The following is a 27,192-nucleotide window of genomic DNA, read 5'->3' as shown; positions in this document are numbered from 1 at the left end:
AGTACTCTAAGATTTATGTTTCGCGCCAATCTGTTTAGTTCAGTCATTTAAATTTTTTTTATTACAGTTAGTTTTAATGTTTTGCTGTTAATTATCTTCAGGTTATGAGAGGATTAAGTGCTGAGAAATAAGTTTACCCCACAACATTCTGTATGTGCCGGTCATAAATCAAAAGCCTGTAATTCAGTAGTTTTCGCTGGTTGCTGTCATGTTCGTTCTTTCTTGTCGTGAATATGTTTTTCATGTATCAAGCCGTTGGTTTTCTCGTTTGATTTTGTCACATTTTGTTCTGATCGAACCTTTTAAAGCTGACTATACACTATACGTTTTTCTCAATGTTGAAGGTAGTATTGCTTTCAAGTGATCTGGATTCTGTTGAAAAGTTGTGTCATTTACAATCATTCCACATACCGCACTTTTACATATGATAATTATAAAAATAAGGAGATGTGGCATGATTGCCAATGAGACAATTATCCACCAGTGTTCAAATGAAATAAAAGGTCAACATACGGCCTTTAACAATGAAAAACCATACCATATAGTCAGATTCAAAAGGCCCCGACATGAAACAAAATGTGACTAAACTCTAACGGAAAAACTAATGCCTTAATCTATAACAATCAAATTTACGAAAAACTTGTATGACGGACATGAACCAACGAAAACAACTGAATTACAGGCTCCTCACTCGGGACATGCACATAAAGAATGCGGTGAGTATAAACATGTTTGTAAGCGCACAACCCTCGCCTTATCTATGGTCTTACAGCACACATAAGAATAGTATCTTAAAATCAGTAGTTGCGAATAGCGTTTTCATAAAAATACATAAAATGAATTTTGTCAATTATCAGATATATTTTTTATCCGCAAAGATAGAGCACATGCAAGTATACCAACTAAAATACGACAATGTTTGGCTATATGAACATCTCTCATTGAAATGATTATGTTTGTGATAACTTCATGTGCTCAGTATTTACTAATAACCAATGTATATATGGTATATATGTTAGCTGTCAGCTGTTACATATGCAAAAATATTTGACGATTGACTACTTGTCAAATATTTAGCTGCTCTAAAAAGTTTAACGAGGTTTCAATTATTAAAAATGTATAACAAAAATACCGAATACAAGTCAAATTCAGATGGCACTATTAAACTAGTTGAAGAATATATATTTTTCATTTAAAATGGATGAAAACAAATACATCTTATGTTCAATGCCATAGGTACATTTTTATAGATATTGACGTCATGAAAATGCCATTGGTAATCATTCTAGTTATGAATTGATATGTATCCGATTTACTTAGTACTAAAATACCACTACGGTGGACTAGTTCATACATACCATTATAAAATTAAAATTGCTAACATAAGCGAAATTGATCTTTGTCACATTACTCTTTTATCGTCATTGTAACCGAAGACTTGTTTATGACTTCTGACATGTATACCTAATTTATTACTGAAGTATTTTATTTCTTATACCTACTTCCTTGTATATTGTGTAGATTGGTAATAAATATTGTGTAAAAAACTGCTGCGCCCTCTTTAAAACTTGCTGTCATTTACAGTATTCGTAATGTACTGGTACACAACAGTTAAGATCGACAAAGACGAAATATACTGACAGGATTTTAGAAGACAGGAGCTGCATATTGACGACACTCTAGTGTTCAAAATAAATTTCAAATATTGACAAAAGAAGAAGTGTAAGTGTTTATATATGTTAAAATTTAATGTGAACATTTTCAATATTACGCGTTTTAAAGGGACTATTAATGAGAAAAATATAATTTAATGAAATTAAGGGATTTTTTCTATTTTATATATATATACATAATTCCTCTAAATATCTGCACAACAATGGTAAATCTGCAAATTTGCGGAAGCAAATTTTGTTCTTCCCTCGCCGGGATTCGAACTCATGCTATTGTGATATCGATACAACACCGCCTGCACTGTGTCCAGCGCTCTTGACCACTCGACCACCTAGACTGAACTAAAAATTCAGCTTTCGGTGGCCTAGTGTTACGTTTCCTCGTTTATAGAATCTAGAGTTATAACACAGTACATGATATATTAAGCATGAAGATGAAATTGATTGCAGATTAGCTAATTTATCTATCGCTAAGGATCGCAGGATACAGTCTCGATATCCCAATAGCAGGAGTTCGAATCCCAGCGAGGGAAGAACAAAAATTTACTTCCGCAAATTTACAGATTTTATATTTTTGTGCAGATATTTAGAGTTATTATGAATATAATATGTGTTTTCAGCCGTATATCACCTTTACTGGTGATCCAATGGATGGATCTGTCGAAGAGTTGTCACTTGTTTAGACGTACTTATCATATGATTATTTCTGTTATTGCATCCTGCGATCCTTTGGGATAGATAATTTAGCTAATCTGCAATCAATTTCATCTTCATGCCTAATATAAAAATTTGCAAAAGCAAATTTACAGATCTCACATTGTTGGGTTGATGTTTAGACGAGTTGTATATACAGAATGTACACACCCACGTATCACCATCACGGCTGGTGATCCGATGGATAAATCTGTTGAAGAGTTGTCACTGGTTCAGACGTACTTATATATATATATATATATATACAAGTCTAAATTGAAAACAACGTTCAAACCTATGATTGCGTTGGATAAAAACCGCAATTTTTATACGTGTGCATGCAAAACAAATTTCTTGTTAGAGGGCTCTAAATACAGCACAAACAACATTTTCCAAAAGACCAAAAAAGTGATAAAGTATATTTTAACAAAACGCATTTGACTAACAGGTCGAACAACAAATGTTCTTAAACCCTGCTGACTGCCATTGGCGATTGCCAAATAAACGGATCACCGATGTAATAAATGGATCTTATTTATAAATTTAATACTAAACAGAAAACAATAAACTTGCGGAAAAGATGGTATACCGCAAACAAAAGGTGCAAAGGTTTTTGTACACCATATCCGGATTTCGACAATTAATGTCTCTTCAGTGATGTTAGGAATCGAAACGGTTATTAGAAGGCCACATAATTTACCACAATTTGGGATAGACTCTTGAATTTTGCGGAGTCAAAATAGGATGAACGGATCATATAAACCCGAAGGCAAATATAATACAAGCCCAAACGAAAAAATATAAACAAGTCTAAATTGAAAACAACGTTCAAACCTATGATTGCATTGGATAAAAACCGCAATTTTTATACGTGTGAATGCAAAACAAATTTCTTGTTAGAGGGCTCTAAATACAGCACAAACAACATTTTCCAAAAGACCAAAAAAGTGAAAAAGTATATTTTAACAAAACGCATTTGACTAACAGGTCGAACAACAAATGTTCTTAAACCCTGCTGACTGCCATTGGCGATTGCCAAATAAACGGATCACCGATGTAATAAATGGATCTTATTTATAAATTTAATACTAAACAGAAAACAATAAACTTGCGGAAAAGATGGTATACCGCAAACAAAAGGTGCAAAGGTTTTTGTACACCATATCCGGATTTCGACAATTAATGTCTCTTCAGTGATATTAGGAATCGAAACGGTTATTAGAAGGCCACATAATTTACCTCAATTTGGGATAGACTCAATTTGGAATCGAAACGGTTATTAGAAGGCCACATAATTTACCTCAATTTGGGATAGACTCTTGAATTTTGAGGAGTCAAAATAGGATGAACGGATCATATAAACCCGAAGGCAAATATAATACAAGCCCAAACGAAAAAATATAAACAAGTCTAAATTGAAAACAACGTATATATATATATATATGCCAATTCGGTGAACAATCACTAATCGATCACTCGTTGGTTTTATAAAGCGATACTCGAGTACTCAATCGGGAATATGTATCTTCACCACGGAAACATAAAAATACGTATTTTCTTTCTGTGGTTTGTTGTTAAACGGACGAAAAACCATTTACATAAGTATCTTGGACACACCATAATTAATAGTTCATTACCTACAAATATTTATTACGTAAAAAAAAAAGACAAAAAAAAGAATAATCTAATAAATATAATTTAATAAACACCTATTTAAGAATTATAACAAGAATAACCATATCAAACAATAGTATTTGGTAATCGTTAACAAAAAATAATTAATGTTTACAAAGGCGCAAGGATTAGAAGTTTCACTATTCACTGAGGGTAACCAGAGGATGCAACAAATTTTTTTTATTTGGAAACATTTTCTTGTCAACTATTACTGGGGACAGTCGGTTTGCAATTTTGTAAATTACAGTCTTGCAGACGAAAATATTTTCTCTCACGGTACTGATGTGAGGGAATGGCTAAGACATGTTTAGTTTAAAGTGTTAGCCTAGGTATAGCCCACGTATTTTCGGAGGCATTTTAAATGACAGTTTAGCACAATCATTCGAAAAAAATGTATTTTCATTTACTAGTATGATTAATCAGTGATGCCTATTTAATTTTCCGAAAGAGGTTCTCAAGAAGATCAGTTTTATATAAAGAAGACAGCAATATTCTAACAGGAAACCGATTAGTCGAGTATCGTTTTAGTATTCGATACTTGGTACTACCGAGCGATACTGGAATACTCGAGTACTCGTTGACACCCCTAATATAGATGTGTATCTTTTATTTACAGACACAGACCACTTATGGGATATCTTTGCAATGCAGTTGCTCTCTTGCTTTACTTTGGGTTTGTAGCTGGCAGAAAATGCGAGTTTGAAAACAGATGCCAGTGTTTCTTCAATACTTGGAAACAAGTTTATAAAGCAGATTGTTCAAATGCACATCTAACACACATTCCAGATTTTCCCAAAAGTATCAAAGTGGTTATATTGGATAACAATTTGATATCAACTATACCAGATTATCATTTTAGAAACAACAATAAACTATGTAATATTAGTTTAATGAATAATAAACTGAAAGGTTTGAGAAAAGACGCATTTTATGGAGCCTATAACCTTATAGAATTGACTCTTTACAACAACGAAATAATAGATGTAGACGAAAATTTTTTTAAGTCCATACCTGCTCTGAAATATTTAAACATTAAGAAGAATAATTATTTTGATTGGCTGAAACTTAATATAACTTTTCCATATTCCTTGCAAACATTGCGAATGGACTTTAAAATACTAGAACAAGACCATATGTTTAACAGTTTTAAAGGACTTATTAATCTGAAAACATTGGACATTTCTGGATTGTCTGGTGAATGCGAATGTAAAACAATGACTCCGGAAACCTTTCAAACTATTCCAAATCTAATACATCTTGATATGTCCGCTTGTAAAATATCTTATATCTATAGAGGAACATTAAAATTTATGTCAAACCTGACATTTTTAGACGCCTCTTCTAACTTTTGCCTTAAATTTGCAGGGGCAGAGAATATTACCTATGATCTTCAAACAACTTCTATCAAGATTCTGAAATTAAACAAAATACATCGAACTTTTGAGCCCGATACAATTGTTTTAAAATCACATATTCGTCATTTAAGGCACACAAATCTTACTGAGTTGCACATGGATAGCAACAGAATTCAGCTTTTCGAGAAGGGTGCCTTATCATCTCTTCCAATCACGTTAAGAAGTGTATATTTATCGGACAATATGTTTCATTTTGGAAGTTATTTTTCTGAATTTTACGTAGTACCAATAACTTTCATAAATATCTCACTTCAGTTCAACAGTCATGATCTTCAGGATTTTTATGGGGAAATATGTGTAAAAAAGGACCAAACAGATCCTTTACCAGTTTTATCGAACACACCTAATCAACATGAAGTACAACGTTATGGACAATTGAAACCCAATACACTGCCGTTTAATATTTCTTCCAAATTACAGAAACTTATTTTCAGAAACAGTTTGTTTCGATTTAAAATAGAAGCAAATAATGTGTCAGAGAATTCATTAGCATATCTCGATTTTGGATTTAATCTTTTTTATTCCTGGATTGGACCTCTGCTTACTTACAAGAAACTAATTCACCTCGATCTTTCAAACAATTTTTGTTCCAACGTGTCAAAGGATTTTTTTAAGAGTTCCCCGAATTTAAAATCGTTACTTATACATAATAATTTACTGGGATTTGTTCTCATCGATGACATGCATGGTGAAATTCTGCAGCATATTCCTAAGCTGGCAGTATTGAATTTAGCAGACAATCGAATACCGTATTTACCATACAACTTTTTCAAATTTCAAACAATGCTCACGGAAATCAACATTGGTGGTAATTTACTGGAGGATTTGAGTTTTCAAATAAGTCATATGCAAAATCTTTCGCATTTAGATCTCTCAAAGAATAGATTTTCAAGTCTAAATTCGAGGGCACGTGGTCAACTTGAAACGATTATAAAGTCAAATCCAAACTTGACAGTGGATTTGAGTGATAATCCTTTGATATGTTCGTGTGATACCATACAATTTGTCAAATGGATGTCACAAACAAAAATAAAATTTACAAAGTTACAAAGTAACAAATGCAAATTGTACAACGGCAACAAGGAATTATTGAAAGAACCAAAAAGGGTATATGAAATTCTAGAAAAGAAGTGTTCCTCTTACACAGACTTAATTGTTGTATTGTCAATCTTCGTTATATTTTTTGTGTTGATCTTGCTATGCGGTTTAGTCTATAGACACAGGTGGACACTACGATTCATGTATTATATGACAAAGAATAAATATCAAAGTTCCTCACGAAAAAAGTGCGATGACGAGGAGTACGAATACGATGCTTTTATCTCATATGAAGAGGAAGATGCAGTTTTTGTACATAATCATCTTCTTTTAAATTTAGAAGAAGATGCAAAATTGAAATTGTGTATCCACAAGAGAGACTTTCAACCAGGTAAGGATATTGCCGCAAACATTACTTCTGGAATTCACAATAGTCGAAATGTGGTTGCAGTATTATCTCAGACCTATCTTGATTCATACTGGTGTATGTTTGAATATAATATGGCACGAATGGAGAGCATATATTCAAGAGATTGCGAAAATATGTTTATCCTTGTTTCTCTTGTTGACTTGTCAGCAATTAATTTACCTTTATGTGTTATTGAAAAAGTACATAAGCAGTCGTACATTGAGTATCCTAATGATCCATTGGGTAACACTTTATTCTGGGATAATTTAAAGGAAGTGCTGAAATGACAACATAAGTCAATGTTTGTTTTTGCTTTTACCAAAACCAATTTAGTTATAGTCCGTTTTTGTTATATAACTATCCATCCTAATACTATTATAATATATAATACTATACATTTATTTCCCGTGCCGGAGGGAGATATGAAGATTTGTTCACCCAAGAATATTCATATTTCACGAGGGCTCTGCCCGAGTGAAATATGATTTTTCGAGGGTGAGCAAATCTTCATATCTCCCGAGGCAAAGGAAAATGAATGTTTTATTCCACTGCCTGTGCTTTGCTTACTATCAATACATTAAATATTATTTCGCATACATTTTTTTCTTATCCGCTTGTTTTTGTAAGTCAAACTAAACACGACATACTCATTGATAAACACTAAGGATCAAAATTTAATTATAAGTCTGTTTGTTTTATCGTCATAAATTTGAACATGATAATGATTTTTGCTATCGCTATTTTAAGAAAAAATAAGAAGTTCAAAACGTTATGTACATAAACCGCGCGTAACTTCGCACGAAGTAATCCCGACATTTCAGAGGGGAATATGATCCTCAGAATGGAATATGAAGATTTGTTCAATGACACGTGGGATAGTCTCAACCAATCAAATATTGATTTTACTATCAATATGTTTAAACAGTGGAATAATATATATTATACTATTACACGAGAAAAGATGAAAGTATCTAAAAAATGTGCGCCACTGTCACAGTTGTTCTATAAATATATGTCAATCACTCAATTGTCGAGTGTTTGAGCTTTTGATTTTGCCATTTGACAAAGAACTTTCCGTTTTCAATTTTCCTTGGAGTTCGGTATTTTTGCATTTTTACTTTGTATGCCATTGTGGCTACAAATGAATTTATTACACAATGGTGGCTTGTGGAAGTGTTTGTTCCAAATCATTAACAACTTTAAGTAAGTTATTATATGTGACTGTATCTTAAACATATACTGTCAAAAAATATATAATATTCTATACAGTTTTGCAGGATTGTATCCTATTTTACCGATCACATTACAGTGGGATAGTCGTATGTGTTCAAGTTACAAAGGTTTGTCTGTGCTAGGAGTTCTTTTTTATATTCGTTATTCTTTCTTTCATAACCACAAGATTACATTGGGCATTACAAATTTAAGCACGATTCTTCACACGTTCATAGAACTCTTTTTCATATCGCCCATATCTGATAAATGTTAATTACGTTCAACACCATTACACACGCATAACATTGGTTGTGGAAGAGATAACTCTGTATTTTTTAATTGACACTTTTATCAAGTAATGGATAATTATGAATCGGTAATCTAATTTAACAAAAATTACACTTGATCCTGCAACATTGTGTTGAAGTAAACTCTAAATTAATAATAAAGGACAAAAATTCTAAAACAGAACATTGAAAAAAAAGTTTAAATGCTATTCTATTTGTGGTTTATAAGATAACTTTTATTAATTATTTTGATATACAAATATGTATCATACAATAAACAATACCAAACTTTAACACAACATAAACAATTTTAGTTTAATTTAATTCAAATGAAATTTAAAATAACTATCAAATAAAATTATTACTTATTATTTAAAGTTTAATAACTGCCAACACAAACATCAAAACTTTAGAATTTACAGACTATGTTACCGAATACTGGGTTAAGACTAACCGCCACATTTGGAACCATTACGAAACAGTAGAAACAAGAACTAACAACCACTTAGAAGGATGGCATCATAAATTAAAGAATCATGTAGAGCACCCACACCCAAACATCTTCAACTTAATAACTACTGAAGAAACAGCGAGCTGCTATAGAGGTAAGAATCATTCAATACTCAGCAGGTGGAAAACGTCGTCAACGTAAAAGAAAATACATCGAAATTGACAACAGGCTAGCTGACATAAGACAGAGACTGCAAGATAACAACATGACACCAGTGGATACGCAGATGCAGCATCATATCTTCTACATATTTATTAGTGGGTTATTTGAGAAATCTTACTGAACTTTATCTAAATCTGTATCTGTGTTAATAATGTTATATGTATTAGTGAACATTCAATAATGATATTTTACTTAAGTATTTATGAAATATGTGTTTCAATAGTGCTACTGTCAATATGTCAATGTATTTGAAGGAATTTATTTAATTATCATTAAATGTTTTGATCATTGTTGGATTTTACTAATGAGCTTTCAACTGGTGGATATTTGATATAAATAGATGAAAATCCCTAGAAAGCCTTATATAATTATTTGCCATTGTTTTATTATATTTATTCCTTATGAAAAAGAGATCATCAACACATGCAATTCCCTACATTTTCACTATTAAATGTAACGAAAATGGTTTTGAGTACACTTAAACGCTAAGTCTAAACTGGTTGTAAATTGATTAGACCCTAATCAATTTATGTTATGATAACACTGAATCTGTTAAAAAGTATTCAACCTATGCCAACATTTATTCATACAATTTTATACCAATACAACCAACCTGTTCCTATTGGTGGTTCATTCAACCTATGACAACATTTTGAAATTTAGATATAAAATTGTATGCAAAAATGGTTTAACAGATTAAGTGTTATAAAACATAAATTGATTAGGGTCTAATCAATTTACAACCAGTTTAAACTTAGCGTTTAAGTGTACTCAAAACCATTTTCGTTACATTTAATAGTGAAAATGTAGGGAATTGCATGTGTTGATAATCTCTTTTCCATTAGGAATAAATATAATAAAATAATGACAAATAAGGATTGGTCATTAGTCTGTGATGATAAATTGATTAAAGTTTTCACCATTGGCTATATTGAGGGCACTGGAGAAAAAAAATGCACCTAGTCCTCTAAGCTGACAAAGTCGTTCACATCTGGGTGATAGTTTTATTTTTCCTAAAGAATTATATTTCCTTTTACGTCTTCAAGTTTCTACCCTAAGGCAATGATTACTAATCTTAAATTTTGATAGCATTGCTAGACTATGTTTGTTTTTTTATATTTAGAAACTGTTCGTACTGAAAAGATGACGATGGTGATGAATGGCTGCTTAACCTCCAGCGTCAAATTGATATGCATGTTCATGACGAGAACATGTTTATGTAATATGGATACTAACCCTGCTTTGTACTAGACCGACACGCTGAGGCGTATTTTTAACGTGCTAGTTCACAAGGTAACAGCCAATGCACAGGAAGACATGTCACCTTACCCGGACACATTATTCTGACTCCGAACCGACCAGTCTTTGCTCTTATTCCTTAATGCCGCGTGCTTAGCGGAGAAGCAGCAAATACCAATTTTAAAGTCTTTGGTTTGACCCGGCAGTGGTTCGAACCCAGGACCTCCCGCACTCGAGGCGAACACGCTACCACAAGACCATCGAGGTTGTCGAATTGAAAAGAAGATTGAAATCTAAAGTTAGACTAAGCGGCTAGTTCGACATGATCATCAGGGGGCGAGTCTCTTTTTTCCCCAGAATGCAAAAATTCATCTCTGAATTTTTTTTTATAGACTACTATGTATATGATGCATGTATGAATAGTTGCCCAATGCTAAGGGCATACGATATAGTTTCGATCCCACGGTGAATTTTTGACGAAAATTTGCATACAAGCTATTTTTCACCTAAGCAATTCAAATATGTAATAAAAAAATATACCTTCATGTGCTACTTTAAGAGATAAATGGGGTCGAAATTTTAGACATTTACTCAAAATTTCGTTTTTTTTTTTACATTTCTATCCTTTGGATAGACATACCTAACTTTTTTGTTGCAAATGATAAACACAAACGGATTTTTGTACAAACATTTGGAAAATCTGTTTAACATAAGTATGCTCTAAAATTATATAACAATTCTTTGTAAATAATAAATTTTTATCAAAGTTTCAGGACTTTAGAACAAAAAAACGGCATTATTTGCTGTATATTTATCAAATTTTTTAAAAATTGCATCGGTGACTTTTAAAAAAAAAAATTGGTACAAATAATCTTCATACGTAATCAAACCTAATGTTATTTTAAAAAAGAGGGGTCCATGAACCAGTTTTCAAGTTAAATCAGTCTAAATGATAAAAATCCGTCGAAAATGCATGTTTTCCCGATATGTCACAGTTTGATGTCGCAAAAATAACATTTTACGTTAGCAACGTCATTACCTCCCCTGTAACTGTATCGTATGCCCTTAACGGCCATACAGTGACCTTTAGTTGCTTCCATCTTTGTACCTTGATCTTTGGTGTGTACAGTAGATATCTTATTGTCAATCATACCACATCTCCTTATATTTATTAATATGTATTGAAATATTAAACAATTACTGTCTTTTGATGAGGTAAATGTGTGGTTTTATTGACTTTTGAAAAACTGATATTCACTGAAGCCAGCGACAAAAGTCAATTAAATCACATATTTACCGAAACAAAAGACAGTAATTGTTTTATTTCATGTTCCGAGCGAGAAAAATATGTACAAAATAACAGTTATTTACCAAAACCAACTAAACGTCAAACATTGTATCGTTATTATACACGTAAAAGCACGCGACGTTTTGTGCGGTGAATATGTTTTTTCCGCAAGTGAATATGCTTATTTATTCAAAATCCCATTCATATAGAAAAACCTAATAAAGTTCCATCAATATGGAATAATCATATTTATTGTTTTTCGAATTGACTCAAGCCAAAAAACAAGAATTTAATTCGTACCAAGTTAAGAACTGGAAAAGTATAATAGAAAATGTATGACCTCTATTAACGATGAATAGGTCAAGTACGTTTTGCATAAACAATTATAATATATACAAATTAAATACAAAATACATTTTGCCGACTAGCCCGTCAAGTATGCTGGACGTCGGAATTTTTATACAATATTTAACATACTAGTACTAGTATATAAGAAATGCACACAACAACAGACATAATCAGAACCATACGAAAAGAACATACAAACAGGTTTTTATAATTGATCTTGCATATTAAAATCACATATAATGCATAAATGCAGCTTTTGTGGTTCTCTACTAATGTTGAGTGTTTGCTTTTATCCAAAAGCAAAGTTGTGGAACATACTCTAACAGAATCATTTGGTAATCGATATAACATGTACAACAAGTGTCTTCTCCATGATAATCTTGAACATAAAAACCAAATATTGAATAACCGGCACTACACCTTTTTTAGTATTTGGTACTGGTCTGATATTCAGGATGGCTGTCACTGTGGAACACAGTTTAACATAGAACGCTATGGAAAAAAAAACCGTAGAAATTTTTTTGTCAGAAAATACTGTCAATCATTCGAACATACTATCCACACTGATATGTGTCCACATTTGTACTAGTATATAATAAATATTTCATACATTACATTTGTAGTAAAATGCCATACATTTCCTTCACTGACCATTTACAAACAACTAAAAAAGTTCCTTCCCGTACCATTAAGTACTCTATGGCCATAAAAGGTCTTGTAACTTGTGTTATCTAGCACCAACTACATTTTCGACTGACCGTCTCATGGGGACAACGCGAGATCTCGCGTTGATTTTGAATATGCTGAGTCCTAAGTAAAATGTGGAATACTAATCTTACACATAGTAATATTAATACTTATGTAAATTGAAATTCAGAAAGAAAAAATACCTACGCCTTTATAATAGCTTTGTTAAATTAAATCTGTTATCAAAAATGTAATTTTGATGTCTACTATCTATGCTTCAACAGCATAATTTAGCATATTAATGTTGCCGTCGATATATATGTTTGTTTAAGGGCATATGATACAGTTTTGATTCCACTGTGATTTTTTTTAAGAAAATGTTCATAAAATTAAGCTGTTTTTTACCTAGTCAATTCAAATATGTAATGAAAAATATACCTTCATGTGCTACTTTTAGAGATAAATTGGGTCGAAATTTTAGACATTTACTTAAAATTTCGGTTTCTTGAACATTTGTATCCTTTGAACAGACATACATTTTGTACCTAACTTTTTTGTTTCAAAAGACAATCACAAGCGGGTTTCTGTAAAAACATTTGGAATATCGTCTTTTCATAAGTGTACTCTAAGTTTGTGTAACAATTCATTTTTATTATTTTTTAATGATTTCAGAAAACACGTGTTTTTACTGACATGCAACGCATTTTTTCAGATTTACACACTATTATAATAGTATTATTATTTCTATACCCAGATTAACGAATTGATGTTTCTGTCCTAAGAAAATAGTGTTTGAAATACTCGAACAATACCCATTAATAGTATAAATCGATAAACAACGATCTTAGACATTCGTTCACGGGACAGCAACCAAACGACACAAAAACTTTGTTGAAAGATATTTTTGTTGTTGTACAGATTTCGTAAACAGGTGGCTCCTGAACTTTTCAGATATCTCATAAAATTGGAGAAGAGAGAGTCAAATATCAGTGTGACGCATTGACAAATATTTCTTTTCTACACAGTATTTATATACACATAGGTTTAATGATATTTGACCTACATTTTGTCATTCTGCTGTCATCGCAAAGTTCAATAATTGGAACGTTGTTCAAAAACGAATGCTGCAAACTCTTTTACATGATCGAAATGTGTAATCTAGTGTTACCACATGCACTGAATATTGCATCATCGAATATTGTTTTATTGTAAATACATATTGCCTCTGTTACTATGCGTGTAATTAGTTCATGAGATGACATTTGTAAGACTTTGAGATAAAAAAAAAACAAAAACAAAAAACAAAAAGGCGGCGGAGTTCCTTTTATTCTATGTTTTTTCTTTTGCACGTAGTGATTTTGTGACATTAAATAATAAACCACTCCCTTTATTTTCCTTTACTTTTGCTTTTACGAGTATACGATGTTATTTAACAGGTTTTAAACTACGACTAGGAATTAAATGAGGTGTGGCGTGAATGTCAACCAAACGATAAAAATAACCAAAAGACAACTATTAAGGTTCAACGTAACGACTTCAACAAAAGACAAGTGTCCCGCCCTATTATCTGATCTTTATGAAATAACATTGTTTATGGAAAGAATTAAGAATATGTGATACGAATATATTCCAAGATTGAAGAGCATACAGTATCATGTAACCCATTCTTTTAAAATATTTTAATTAGTTTTAAAGAGCTAAATAAGAGCAGTTTTACTGGCCTGGACAATAGAGATTTCGATATTAATTTCACGTGAAATTAATGCACATGTACAGTGCATAACAATAGACAAAAATAGTTTTTTACTACTTTGACAAAACGAAAATAAAACTGGAATGCTGGAACAATATTTTTGAAGTCGGAGCATGCAAATTGAAGATTATGTTATATATACAGTACATTTGATTAGCAAAAATAATAAACAATTAAGAGATTCCGGGGTTCAATACTAGAAAATTATTTTCAACCAAGTTACACGTATTATTAGGTGATAGTAAACTCGCAGTAACCCACAATGCATTGTGTTTCATTGTGTCGATTGGTCAATTTACATTTCATATTTGGAAAATTACCATGCAAATGTATTCTGACGTCAGAATTCTAGTGGGCCCGACCTGTTCAAATGACGACCAGAAAGGAAAATACATGAACCCGTACAAGGGTATACCGTTAAGGTTTAATCAATTGATAAAAAAACAGTTTCGATCGGACAATACCTGCTTTATACATCGTTAATACAGACATGTTCGATCCTGATATTACATTTAATAGCCGAAACGCGGGAAAACTAATGTACATATATGTTCATATTTAATAGTGGTTGTGAATATGTGTAGTTGTTAACAGTACATGGGATTTATTGTCCAATAATCTATTAGCGACATCTCCCGCATCAAAATCACAGCTATTGATTCATTTATTAGAAATATTTTCACCGGTTATTGTATCCCATCGGCGATAGACAGGTCTAGCTTGTTTATTGGCCGGACAGTTATTTTGACTTCCGGTTTATGACTGGTTCCCATTGAACCACATATTTGAAAATCGTCATCTTCTATCATTATTTCCTTAATCACATTGTCATAAGTAAAACATTTATATTTGAGATTCGCATCTGTTTTCCGTTGTGTAACTTTATTGAACAATGAACTATCATGATCGTCTATTCCTACTGTATATGTAGTCAAACACACTCCCATGGTATTGCTGGCTAAAAACAATTCCGCTTGGTCCTGTTATTGCGTAGCCGTGCTTGTGTGCTATCTAAAGAAATGTCATTAAATTAATACAAACCAGTTGAAACGACATCTCGAAAAATATCGAAATACCTGTAAATTCAAACAAATTTTCTTTTTGATATTTGAATTTAGTGTTGAAAAAATCTAAAGACTTGCATTTTATATGGACATTTGTAAAGTTAAATAAGAAAACGTCGATGGTAAAGACACAGTAAGTCCACATCAGAGTGCCAATCTTTTGATGGTAAACTTCACTTCCAAAACAGGACATGATCTTTTTTTTCAAATAACAACTTAATGGATAAAATCTATTATCATTTCTTTGCATGCAAAATTTCTGTATTCTAATCAATCAGTTTTAAATTATTAAAATAGAAAGAAATTCAACGATTACAAAAAAACATAGTAACACTTAGATTTTTAAAACGATTATTGTGTACAATACGAAATGTTCATTGAATTATATTTTTGTTACTTAACTAGTCAATTGTTCGTTTCTTTCAGCACGTAATTCCACAGGAAGAAGAAAATACATTACCATGTTCGTCGGACTCTTCCAATTTTCCATGCCATAGACCAATAGAAACCAAAATACTTTTCTCAAGTTCACCTCAAAGGTTGACCGGGGTATAGATATAATGTCAACGGGACTTCTCCCCGTACGGCACTATAGCCCATGCTAAAGAATGGGAGTGGGTTTTGCGGGATGTATAAATACGCAGTCGTCTCCAGTCAGAATGGAGACGTTTAATACGAAGCCTCATGTGGGAAGAGTGCCACGCTCTATGCATTGCAAGGAGCCATTGATACAACTGTTTAAGGGGTCTGTGAAAGACCTGTTGCAAGGCAAAATTTCTGTCATATTAAGTATACAATATACCCTTATTTTCCAATGACAGTCTAAGTTTGTCGTTCTGTGTCCCGGTCGACCCAGTTTACATAACCTACCTATCAGACTTATTGCTAAATTCTTCTCGACCTGAACATGCATGGACTATTTGTTATTTGACGTTAAGCAAACAACAATCAATTATTATTATTATTGCGTAAACAAGAACGTGTAACGTGCAGACAGACAGAGTCTATTGTTATATTCACTAACTACAGTGCAAAAATGAAAGGGGTAAGAGGGAAGAATGAATCAAGGGAAATATCAGTCAAGAGGGGAGGGGGCAACAAGAAAAGTTTCATATGAATTTCGTCTGTTCTGCTGCGGTCAGCGTAAATATGATAGTAATTTATTTTGGCTTCTCAAAATCTCATACGTACCATATAAAAGAATTTTATTCTAGAAACACGCGAAATGCGTACTGAAATATATCTATATAAAACTACTACTTCATCGGTAAAGGATTTTTTTTATTTTTCTTAAAATTAACTGTCTTTCTGTGTTTTGGGGTCATTGGGTTGCTGTCTTATTGGCTTATACCTCACATCTCGTTTTGTACGTAAGGTTTGAATTGTTCAGTGAGCTGTTCTAGTGTAATTCTCTTTGGTTTTGATGCTCGATAATAAACAAATTTAAAACTTGTTAAAGACCATACAGACTCGGGCTGACTTAGGAGTTGATTTTTGCTTCTGATTCTTGTTTTGCTCAAGACGTAATGTAGTTTTTGATTATATTTTTGTGATAGGACTAAGGTTCTTGACTAATTGTCGTATTCCAAACATCTCTTCTTCATATCTAGAGGTTCTTGTAACTGTTTAAATTTTCAAGAAGCTGTCCACACTATAATTACATTTTAAACAGTGGTGATTCGTTTTTAAGTTTAGCTCCAATTCCTCATTAGTATATATACAATTCCAAATTAAGTCTAGGTAAAGTTGTGATCAAGGTATGTATATGCAAATACGTTAACAAGGCTATTGGCGTTTTAAACTTTTAATTTAGACCGTATCTACAAGTAAACGTTAGTTTAAATAACACTTGGTTCATTTATCTGATTCGGTAAAACATGGAACATTAGAAATAATTCAAAGTTTTCTTCAGATTATATTTCTAGATCTTGAAAAAGCTTTTGTTTAAGTTTTTATATCCAAAAAGCGTGAACCCTAGACTGTATACAATGTTCACCACAAAAACAACTACATTGTATGTCCTTGTACCAGTAATGTTCATAAGAAAAAAATAATTATCATTTTTTTTCTCCTGAAACCACTGTCCAAGATTCATATAAAAAATTATGAAGGTTGACGAAAAAAGACCAAAAGACGAACAACATTATAAACAATACAGCACAGAAAACGAAAGACTGAACAATACGAATTATGACATCTGGTTTATTCACTTGTCTCGAGAGACATTTAGTTTACTCGACCAACGCAATGGACTATTTTTCGATGGAACTTTATACAAGCAAAAATCAACAGACATCGATAAACCGCAAAAGAAACTCTAAAGTAAAGTCGATAACTAACAGAAATTAGAAGTTTATAAAAAGAGTTAAATTTAGTATAAATTGTTGTGACTGCTTTAAATAGAACTTTTACTATTTACATTACTAAAATGTGCTCTTACGTTAATAAAACATGACATATAGTTATAACTTAGACAGGTTTGTTCCATACAGAGAACTGCCGAGCCGTGTTGAATCTCCCATGGAGGTTATCGTGTGTTCATTCCAAGTAGCTCGACTCCTGCTTGATTGGTTTTGCGTGTTATTTCCTGTTTGACAAGAAAATGATTAAAATAAATTCAAACAATACAAATTTGTTTTGCATACGAAGTTATATCAGATTTAAAAGATTTTTAACTACCGCTATACCGATACCAGAGTCTTTGCCCTTGACCTTGATTGGATTGGTTTCCCAAAGATTTCATCAGTTATTTTCCCCGTTACTCTTATGATATGTTTAGCTAATAATAAACTTATAAGTTAACAAATTGTCATTGCTCTGATATTTTTCACCAAGTCAGTCACAAGAGTAGAATTATTACGACTATCAAGGATAGTTTCGTTTTAAAAACAAAACAACAAACGAACATTGAAAACGATGGGCTGCCAGGCGCTTACATTGCTCATCGAACAAAAATGTGCAACATCACAAATCTTAAACAACACCTACATCCCTCTTCACACAGTGAATACAAGTGTGACTAAGTTATCACCTACAGCTATCTTAACACACTAAGTATAAGTGTGAGAAGATTAAAACCTACAGCTGTATTTACACACTGAGTATGAGTGTGACTAGGTTAACACCTACAGCTATCTTAACGCAATGAGTATAAGTGATAACAGGTAAAAAACCTTCAGCTATCTTTACACACTGAAAATAAGTGTGACAAGATTAAAACATACAGCTGTATTTACACACTGAGTATACATGTGACTAGCTAAACACCTACAGCTATCTTTACACACCGAGTTTAAATGTGACTAGGTTAATACCTACATCTATCTTTACACACCGAGTTTAACTGTGACTAGGTTAACACCTACAGCTCTTTTTACACACCGATTATCAATGTGACCAGGTTGACATCTACGGCCATCTCTACATACTGAGTATAAGAGTAACAGATTAACACCTTCAGCTATCTTTACACACTGAGTATAAGTGTGACAAGATTAAAACATACAGCTGTATTTACACACTGAGTATTAGTGTGACTAGGGTAACACCTACAACCATCTGTACACACTGAGTATAAATGTGACTTGGTTTGATCCTGATCCACTTCGAAAACAATTTTAAAAAGTGCATAGTCATTTTAGGAAAATTACCTTAAAAGGAGTGAATTGACTAATTTTATCTCTTGGTTTCTAGCTGTTACCAGTATATCTTGTCTTTCTGATTAAAAAAATACATTAAAAAATTCCATCAAAGGACAACTGTATCCGAAACGTCTAGTCCATTGTCAGTTGCGGTTTTTCAGTTAATCTGTATCTTATATAGTTTTTACGACAAAAGACAAACATATGGGGTACAAATTATCTTTAAAATGCAAAACTTCTATTAAGAGTGAGTCGATTCACATTTTCAGTTTGTGTTGATCCATTTGCGTATCTTGTCTTGTTGGTAATTTTTGTTGTTTTCAAATTTCTTTGTCTATTATAGTTTTGGCAAAATATGCCAAAAAATGGGTAAAAATCATTATTAATTAGCAATAACTCATATAAGAAGTCCTATAATGCGTCAATGAAACATTTCGGTTATGTTTTACTTATTTCGAGGTCCTATTTTTTCTGATCATGTTTGCTCTTTATAGTTTCTCTCTATTTATTATGTGTTTCAAGATCATAGCAAAAACGCAAATTTGTATTAAAATTGTCATTTAAAGCCAATAACTCCTATACGAAATTTATAACAAACCCATTAAAGTTTTTGTTTTTGTGTTATATAGATTTATCTGAAGATCGTAGTCTGCTGATAACGTGTGCTTTTTACAGCTCTTTCTATTAAAGTTTTCAAGAAATGCCCCCACCCAAAAATTAATTCCTACAAAAATTGGGTAAATATATTCATTCAAAGCCAATAACTTCTATAAGACATCCATTGACTATTTGTAGATCTTGGTCTGCTGATAATATGTGCTGTTTACAGCTCTTTCTATTAAAGGTTTTCCAGAAATGCCCCCCTCCCACCAAAAAAAATAATAAAATAGATAAAAAGGCCTACAAAAATTGGGTAAATATAATCATACCAACAGGAAGAATGGTAGATCATAAACGTGGTTATCGTTCTTAGGAAATGATTGTTCTATATCTGTAAGACATATCGAGATAATAGCCAAAATCACCACCAATACATTCCAATTTTTTAACCACTGCGCATGAAAAAATATGCTTAATATAGCATGTGAGAGAATTATACCTGTGTTTGCATCATCATTTCTGTCTTTACTTTTAGTGTCGTCCTGAATGCTATTCTAACGTCTTTAGATACACCATCGTTACTGTCATTGTTTTGAGTGACGTCCTTTTGTTTGTTGAATCTGTCCTGACGTCTTGAAACGCTAGCCATTTCAATACTTAACCTCTACAAAAGTTTAATACTTCAATAGTTCAATTTATTATCCCTCTCCATTCAGTGGAAACATTACTCCTACATACAGACAATGAGTCTGACATGAATGAACAACTTTGTTTGAATGAACAAAGTGGTCTGTACATACTTCTTTTGTCTCTTCAATCCATCTAGTAAATGCAATTACATTATAATAGAAAAATAACAGGAATTAGTCAAATGAGGGTATAATAAAGCTTTTTTTAAAATCATTCTCATAGATGAGGGGGTAGGACCTTTATCGGGACTCCGGGATCGGGGTTTTTAAGCTATGGATTTCGGGATTGATCCTATCGGGATCCGGGAATTCTTTTTTCGAATTTCGGGATGTCTGGATTTAAATTTTTTTAAATTCGGGACCTCGGGATTCCATGTTATTAAGCCCGGGATTTCGGGATCAGGACCTCTCCTACCCCCCCCCCCCCCCCCTCATAGATGATCTGTGATTTTTTCGAAAACAAATAACGTGAAACGACTGTAGTAGAAACATTGGGAATTACAGAGAATATTAATGAATTGTTGCAAACGGGTTTTTAAGAGCTTTAAAAATTGAATATTCCGAAATTGTATGCCAAAAACGGCTAAAACAATCTATATTCCGCAAGAGTTGGAAACCTGAGGATTTCGAAGAATTAAATAATTAATAATTATAAATAGTACTCAAATATAGAAAGTATTACTGTAATTTTCGACATGCATTGTACAGATATGTCTACCTGTGTATGTATAAATATATATAAATATATTATAGTGTTTATGAATTTTGGTTTGAGCTTTGACTGTATTTTTATACAACTGTTACAGTAGTTTTATTCTTGTGTTATTATTTGTATTATATTATTTGTCTCTTTTTATTGTTGTAAACTAAACATTTACTATAGTTTAATGTTATTCAAGATATAAGACATCTAACATGACAAGAACACTTAGTCAATGAAAATTACCTTCAACTGAATGAGAAATAGCACCCGATTTTACTGTAGATATATTTTGTAAATTTCAAACAAACATTCACAACAGAATAGAATAACAGTATATCATTAATCCTCCAAAAACAAATATTTTGGTAAAATTCCTTGGCTAATACATATTAGATCAGATACAAATGTGTATTACATATTTAAATCACTACAAGTGACAGTGTTATCAAGCTATTTTGTAAACAAAGCAATTAGTATAAAAAATCATCCAGCTGAAGACATAAATTATATCCGGATTAATGAAAATCTGTCTACTAACACAACTAACCATAATATATGCTCTATACTAATGTTAACGAGGCCGGGATAAGGTACCGGTATTTGATGTATCTTTTAACAAAAGTAAATATTGTCTCATTGGCACTCATACCACATCTTCTTATATCTATGTCAATAAAATTAAGTTTAAAAAAAAAATAAAAAAACAAAATATAAATAGTAATAAATTTGCAGAAAATGAACATGTCAATACAAAAGTGCTGACAACTGGGCTGGTGATAACCTCGGAGACGAAATGTAATCCAGCAGTGGCTTCGACTCAGTAATTGTAAAAATTCATCAAAGATACCAGTATTACTTATTCAGCACGCCAGACGCGCGCTTTGTCTACATAAGATTCACCAGTGGCACTCGAATCAAGACATTTGGAAGGCAAAATCAGATATAAAGTTGTAGAGCTTTAAAAACAGGAAAATTACAACCAACACTGATACTGTCAGGTTTCTTAGCGATATTTGGACATATCGTTTCTTTCGAGTTTTTACATTTAATATTCATCAGATTTTTATGATATGTGTACATATTTTCTCGTGCATGGACTATATATTTTATTTGCTGATTGCACTGATATACAGAATACAGGGTTAATTTATTTCATTTATATCTCTAAGTAGATTTTCTCATAATATATCTACTGTCGAAAGTTTTACTCCGGAGACGGTCTTTTGAACATTTGGTTTTGAGCAAAGGTTTCCACCATTTGTTTCATTACAATTCAAATACTGTAGGACTGTATTTTGAAATTAGTTTGATACGAGTTTATGCTTTTTCTTCTTTTTTTTTTTTACCTGGCCTACGGGATCGTCAAATAAGGAGATTTTTTGATAATTTATTATAAGCTATACTACAGTTATTTATCTTGATGGCTATATTACACATAGTATAAAGTTCTTGTTTCTTTGTACGTAATAATTACAGCCTCCCATAGTTTATGTGAGGCTTTCGGAAAGTTTAATATTTGTTTATTTTATCATTTATAACATTGAGATTCGGGATAAATGTTAATGACAATATATTTGTAAAGTGCGTACTTATCGTTTCTTAAGTAAACTCTTTTTTCATAACCAAAGGATATTCACCAAAAGTCACACGCAAATAAAACGAGTGGTTTTTCTTCAATCAATTTTATAAAAATATATTTGAGACAGTTCAAAGAGGTTGAGGTCGTTGCTAATTTTACCCACTCTCCCTCCCAACCTCAAATTTTGTCCCAAAAAAATCAGGTGAAATTCAAATTAAATATAATGTATATAAGACCAATTCATAAACACACACATATTTCAAAAACAGAGGCAGTTCCCGATGGTTTCGAAAAGAGGGAGTTACGATTTTTGATAATTTAAAGATTGCTGAAACGAGGGATTTCCCCAACCCCGTCAATTTAAAAGAATTGAAACCGTTTGTACATTCCACTTTGTTAACCTCTTCATCATCATGCTGCGCATCAACTGATTCAGCATATTTTGTAAATTGTAATGTACATGCAGTTTTTTTTACCATCTACATGTATGAAAACAAGCTATCACCATTAAGGTAGCACAATACAAAGATTTTTTTACTTCCGATCTCCAACCTTTAAAATGCTGTTACTTTCTTTTAAATGCATATAAATTAATAAAAGAGGTATATATAGATAGATAAAAGATTAATCTTTTAAATGAATGCAATATTTTTGTTATGCAATCATTATGTAATCAATTATCATGCAATTAATGGCAAAATCTTGGTCAGTTCACTTGAATGAATTTAGCTCTTTCATCTCTATAACTATACAGGAAATTTTAACGAAATCTTAATCAACACAGCAGGAGCTACAAAAGGGTGTCTCAAATTATCGCTATGGTATTCCATTCTCTCATAAATCTGTAATTAGTGTAAACATCCTTACCACATAAAAGAAGATAATGTTTGATTAGGTGTAAAATTTGATCTATACATTCTATCCAAAATCTGAGACACCCTTTTGTAGATAATGGCTCTAGGAACAACATATAATAAAATCAACCCTCTAGGGGTAACCATGAAGAAGCTAATTTCAATTGAAAGTGTAAATTTCTTGTAAAAGTTTGTAGACACAGTTAACATTATAATTAATTACATAATTGTTGTATAATACTAACATTGCATTAATTTGAAAGAGTAATCTGTTAGCTATCCATAAATACCATTTTTGTAAATTTTCAAGCATTATAAAGAAAGTTACAGCATTTTAAAACTAGGGAATTGGAGGTATAAAATCTTTGTATTGTGCTACCTTAAGTCTAAGGAATGATTTAATTAATTTAGGGTCCATCAGTATTAGCAATTCATTGATTGATTGGTATGTGTTTAACGCCACTTTCAGCACTGTTGGCTATTTCGTGGCGGCCAGTTTTTATTGATGGAGGAAACAGGAGTGCCCGGAGAAAACCACCGACCTACGGTAGGAAAACTGGCAACCCTAGTCAATTAAGATTGGAGTCGAACCCACCTGCCTGATAGATAACAATGTATTGACGATTAATGGATTGCGTATAGGGACTTTGGTGTCCGAGTGGTCTTAGTAGTTCAACCACTGTATCACTAGCCTGTCAACACTGATGCTGTGAATTCGATCCCCGCACGTGTTATCTATCATGCATTACTACGATTTTTGGAAAAGAGGCGAAAGATACCATAAGGGACATTCAAACTCATAAGTCGAAAATAAATTGACAACGCCATGGCTAAAAAAGAAAAAGACCACAAGGCAAAGAATAGTACACAAAACAAAACATAGAAAACTAATGACTGAGCAACACGAACCCCACCAAAAACGTGGGCTGATCGCAGGTGCTCCGGAAGGGTAAGCAGATCCTACTTCACATGTGGCACCCCTTTGAACATTTCTATTTTAAGCTGCAACAGGTGTTGTTAACGTTGTTTCTGTCATTTTTTTCTCTCTGGTCTGTTTTAAACTATATCCAGACACTCTCAATGTAAGAACACTAGAAACGACACTTTTCTTAACAGGTAACAAAATAAAAAGTTTTTTTACATTGTAACCACTGATTAAGAAAGTTATTTCGTAGACATTTATAACCTGTTTAACAATGTTATTTTATGCAAATGCATATTGTCTTAACGACAATGATACCAGTACTGAGGATCAGGCAGAAGGCGATATCTCTTGTATATTTGAACCATTAGACAGACCTTTCACCGAAAAGGAACTCGAAGACAGTATAAGAAGATTAAACAAGAATATATCTCCAGTAGTGGACAATATCGTGAACGAATATATTATTGAAAACAAGCCAGTACTATTACCTTTATTGTGTAAACTTTTTAATGTTATTTTATGCACTGGATTCTTCCCAGAGCTCTGGGTGAAAAGTATAATAGTGCCGTTATTTAAAAAAAGATCCCGTTAATGACCCTGGAAATTATCGAGGCATATCATTAGTGTCTCATATAAGAAATATTTTTACAGCTACTATCAATACTAGACTGCTGAAATGGAGCGAGGAACACTGTATTATCTCAGACGCACAGTTTGGATTTAGACCTGGCCACGGAACTCATGATGCAATATTTGCTCTTCATTCCATCAAAATATTCGCGAAACGGAAAAAGTTATACTGTTGTTTTATTGATCATAAAAAGGCTTTTGACAGTGTTAAGCATTTTAAATTATGGGCGAAATTAGCTGAATGTGGTATACTAGTAACCGGGAAATTGTTAAATCTAATAAAATCTATGTCTTCTAGCTTGAAATCATATGTTAAACATGAGGGAAATTTTCCTGAGTTTTTTTAATTGTGACATTGGTCTAATGCAAGGAGAATCCTTATCACCTTGTTAATATGATATGTATGTCAATGAAATTGAAATAGAATTGATAAAACTGTGTTGTCAATCATAACATGAGAATGCTCAATCTTTATTTATTAATGTATGCTGACGATACTGTTATTTTCAGCGAAAATGTAAACGATCTTCAAAAAATGATAGATGTTGTCCAAATATGATCTGGAAGGTATAATTTGCATATAAATATGTTAAAAACTAAGATTGTTGTATTTGGAAACAGAGGTGTTATCAAACCAGAAGAAAAATGGTTTATTAATGGTGAAAATATTGAGTTATGTGAATAATTTATATATCTGGGTATGCTGTTAAATTATAATGGTATTTTTACTAATATTCAGAAAATGCTGTCAAATCAAGGTAAAAAACTTTTCAATTTATTCAGTAAAATCAAAGAAGACTATTTTAATAAACAGACACCACTGTGTTTTTGATACATATGTTTCAAGCATTGTGAATTATGGTAGTGAAGTGTGGGGGTATCAGAAAGCAATTGACATTGAAACTCTTCACTTATATATTTTTTAAAGAGGATTTTGAAAGTAAAAAAAAGTACTACAAATTACATGGTGTATTTTGAACTAGGTAGAGTCCCATTGTATGTGCAGAGGTACTGTAAAATGATGAAATATTGGTGTAAATTGTTAAAAACTGACAATTGTATTTTGAAAAATTGTTATGCAAAAATGCTGGAGGCTGGCAATGTAAAAAGTAAAAATAAGTTGAATATGGTCATGTAAAATAAGAGATTTATTTTGTAATTATGGGTAAAGTAATGTATGGTTGACACAAAGTGTTTTAAATGAAGATGTTTTTATGGGTGATTTCAAACAGCGTTTTACTGATAGATCTATTTCTGAAGTAATGTCATTTTTGAGGAGTCTTCTAAATGTCAGTTTTACAAATACATATATGACGGTCATGGATTGCAGTTTTATATTAATAGACCTGTTAATTTTAGATATAAACCATTGATAAGCAAGTACCGTTTACATGCACATAACTTGAACTTTGAAACTGTAAGGTTTTTAAATATGAACAGAAACGCTAGAATACGTAATATGTGCAACTGTAATTCTGTTGAGGATGAATATCATTTTATTTTGGAATGTATTAGATATAAAGATATTCGTACGAAGTATATAAAACCTTATTATTGGAGAAATCCATCAGTATTTAAACTTATACAATTGTTATCTGTTCGTTATATAAAAGAACTTAATAATTTTGGGAAGTATTTATGTATTGCCGAAAAAAAAAATCGTAATTGTTGAATGTATATATCATACTTCAAGATTGTTCAATTATATTAATATCATGCTCCTATATTTGATTTAAATTGTATGAATAGTATTAATGAATTACTATATTGTACTATGTGATGTTTACTATATTTAATGATATATTAATACCTATAAGCTGTATTGCTTTCGGAATAAAGAATATATATTTTCGTTATTCGTGCATTTGAAATTATTTACACTGACATTTTTTCAACTGTTAATCATTGCTGAATATTGATAACATGATTGGGAAAAAATAATGTACAAACAAAATTCTAAACTTTTTTCATACACCAATTTTCAGACTGGTCTTCAGAGTACGAGGGGGGTCTTTCAGCGATTTGACAATATGTTATTGAAAAGCATGATAAATGCAGGGTATCCAATTTCATTTAACGACATCTTGGTGTAAAAGGAGATATAAATATATTTGATAAATA

General features: G+C 32.0%; 3 protein-coding genes across 4 annotated transcripts in view; 2 read left to right on the top strand and 1 right to left on the bottom strand.

The window, feature by feature from the left end:
- LOC127714279 (tereporin-Ca1-like) overlaps positions 1-27,192 on the bottom strand; it is a 398,353-nt gene that overhangs the window by 168,732 nt on the left and 202,429 nt on the right. The gene's annotated exons all lie outside the window — the stretch shown is intronic.
- Positions 1-27,192, top strand: part of LOC127714271 (uncharacterized) — a 213,790-nt gene that overhangs the window by 133,407 nt on the left and 53,191 nt on the right. The window lies entirely within an intron of this gene.
- Positions 1,522-7,987, top strand: LOC127714266 (toll-like receptor 4). The gene is made up of 2 exons (XM_052220326.1): positions 1,522-1,722; positions 4,654-7,987. The coding sequence occupies exon 2, from the start codon at positions 4,667-4,669 to the stop codon at positions 7,184-7,186; it is 2,520 nt and encodes an 839-aa protein (XP_052076286.1). The 5' UTR covers positions 1,522-1,722; positions 4,654-4,666; the 3' UTR covers positions 7,187-7,987.

Source organism: Mytilus californianus, unplaced genomic scaffold (genome assembly GCF_021869535.1).
Source record: "Mytilus californianus isolate M0D057914Y unplaced genomic scaffold, xbMytCali1.0.p SCAF_9, whole genome shotgun sequence".
NCBI lineage: Eukaryota > Metazoa > Mollusca > Bivalvia > Mytilida > Mytilidae > Mytilus > Mytilus californianus.
This window is presented reverse-complemented; position numbering and strand designations above follow the sequence as displayed.